General features: G+C 45.3%; 1 protein-coding gene across 1 annotated transcript in view; it reads left to right on the plus strand.

The window, feature by feature from the left end:
- Positions 1-960, plus strand: part of LOC101853801 (serine/threonine-protein phosphatase 2A regulatory subunit B'' subunit beta) — a gene marked incomplete at its 5' end in the record, with an annotated part of 9,288 nt that extends 8,328 nt beyond the window's left edge. Inside the window, 1 exon segment of the mRNA XM_013085520.2 lies at positions 147-960. Within this exon segment, the coding sequence (XP_012940974.1) occupies positions 147-309 (163 nt within the window).
- Positions 961-2,158: the final 1,198 nt, after the last annotated feature.

Here is a 2,158-nt window from a genome sequence, read left to right on the forward strand (position 1 = left end):
TGCTTTGTTGACGTCCACCCCTTGGCGCTCATATGACCTTATGCAGTTGTGAGCGCCGTAAAACCTGTACTAAAACTAAAACTGAAACAAGTTGAGCGGGGATTTGCGCCATACATGTGCTAGCTGTTTTTAATTTATCCCCACAGGAATTACGAGGACGACTTTGAGCCCGAGGATGATGACGAGATTCTCCGAGAGGAGATGTTGCGACTGGCAGACGCTGGCCCCTCACAGCGTGGCTCGCCTGGCCAGTCTCTCACCGCCGAGGACATCTACGACTTCAGCGGGACCACCAATCTGGGCTACTGATGATGTCATGCCTTGTGGTGGCACTGGCAATTTGAGGTGGGGGGATGATACCTTGTTATTATCTTCATATATTATGGCTTACCGCACTTTGGCCTTGTCAACCATCCCTCCTCCGAAAGAAGTTGTTGGGAGAAAAAGATCTGGAGTACGGTTACCTGAAAGTTGTCCCGACGGATTTCCTCATTTCGGTCAGCAATGTGAGGTGAGACATAGCCACAACCCTATTTTGACCCTCACGGTGACCCAGATGTTGTTACTAGCAGCTAGGTGGAGCAGTTGACAATGGGTGGCTATACTTAACTTTTACCATAACTGTTTTGTCTCATCATCGTTGTTTGATCGTTGTACACTCACACTAAATAACGAAGAACTGTACGCCTGATCAGAGCTGGAGTTGTTCATTTTCTTTCACATGACTCATCTTTTTGCTGCTTTTTTTCCAACCGTTTGTTTGTTTGTTTGTTTTTGTTGTTTCTCCGATGTGGTTACGTGGCTTCTCATCTCGGACTGCTAAAGTTTTGTTACCGTTCACTGCACACTGTTTGCTACGTGTACCGTATAGCACGGATAGGCCGAACACAGACGACTTGAAATCTCACATCCATCTAACTGTGCCTGCCGTCCCAGGTTTTTTTGGGGGGGAAGGGGGGGGGGGGGGTGCTTTTTTATCTTTGTATCTTTGTAAGATATCCCTCGAACGACCGAGGCCGGTCCCGACGAATTCGAGCTATCCGCGTTATATTGTACACCATTTTGAAAAATGACGTATGACGGAGTGTTACACTGAGAAACTGACCTACTTTGGTGGGGATAAGGTGGGTCACAGATGGGGGAATGTGGTAATATGGGTTACAGGTGGGGGGTGGGGGAGGTGGAAATGTGGGTCACAGGTGGGGGGGAAGTGGAAATGTGGGTCACAGGTGGGGGGGAGGTGGGAATGTGGGTCACTTTTGTTCAAACTTGGGTGGGAGTAGTTCTATCTTGGGTTTTTTTTATAGCAGATTTTGTGAGGGCTTTGATGTGTATGTTTATGTGTGTGTTTGTGTGTGTGTGTGCATGCGTGCATGTATGTGTGTGTGTGTGTGTGTGTATCATAGAAAGGGGGGATTGGGATATGGTTGCTGTCTACATGAAGTTCTATTTCCATCCATTACTAACTCAGATATACATACATGTTTAACCCTATCCGTACACCCTGGGAACATTTTGTACCCCCGGGGTTGTATTTTTCACATTTTAGAATATTTCTAGTACGAAGATCTCTTTGAAACTTTGTTTTCTCTCTCCAAAAATCATTTTGACAGACTGCTATGCAAAGTGTACGAATCAGATTTATGAGTAAATTTCCTCTGTTGAAAGTGGTGGCACAGAGTTTCCCACGTCGTATGGATACGATAGTAAAACACGACGTACGGTTAGGGTTAACGATATTTGACAGTCACCTTCTCATCATCTTTCGTCTTTGTCTGCTGACGAACAAACTCTAACTATTTATCACACCCAACCGACCGATACAAATACTGTGGTGCTGTTTTGACTGATCCAGAAGCTTTGTGCCAATGGAGGGGCGGTGATGGTGATGCTCCTTTCTCCTTGCACTCTGTGATACTCACTGAACCTCTCCGTGTCCGTTTGTTTGTTGTACACATACATGATGTCCTTCAGTGTTTCCCCCTCACAACTCTGTGTAGTTCTTCAGTTATTGTGGACTGGGCCTAAAAGTGAATTTGGATTACTACCAGGATTTTTATTTCCAACTCTTGTTGTGATGAGACACAATGGTAGGTGTTGCGACGCTGTGGAATCAGAGGCTCGTCAATATATATATATTTTTAAATTATTTGTGTTT

The sequence above is a fragment of the Aplysia californica genome, unplaced genomic scaffold, assembly GCF_000002075.1.
Source record: "Aplysia californica isolate F4 #8 unplaced genomic scaffold, AplCal3.0 scaffold00382, whole genome shotgun sequence".
NCBI classification, from domain to species: Eukaryota; Metazoa; Mollusca; class Gastropoda; order Aplysiida; family Aplysiidae; genus Aplysia; species Aplysia californica.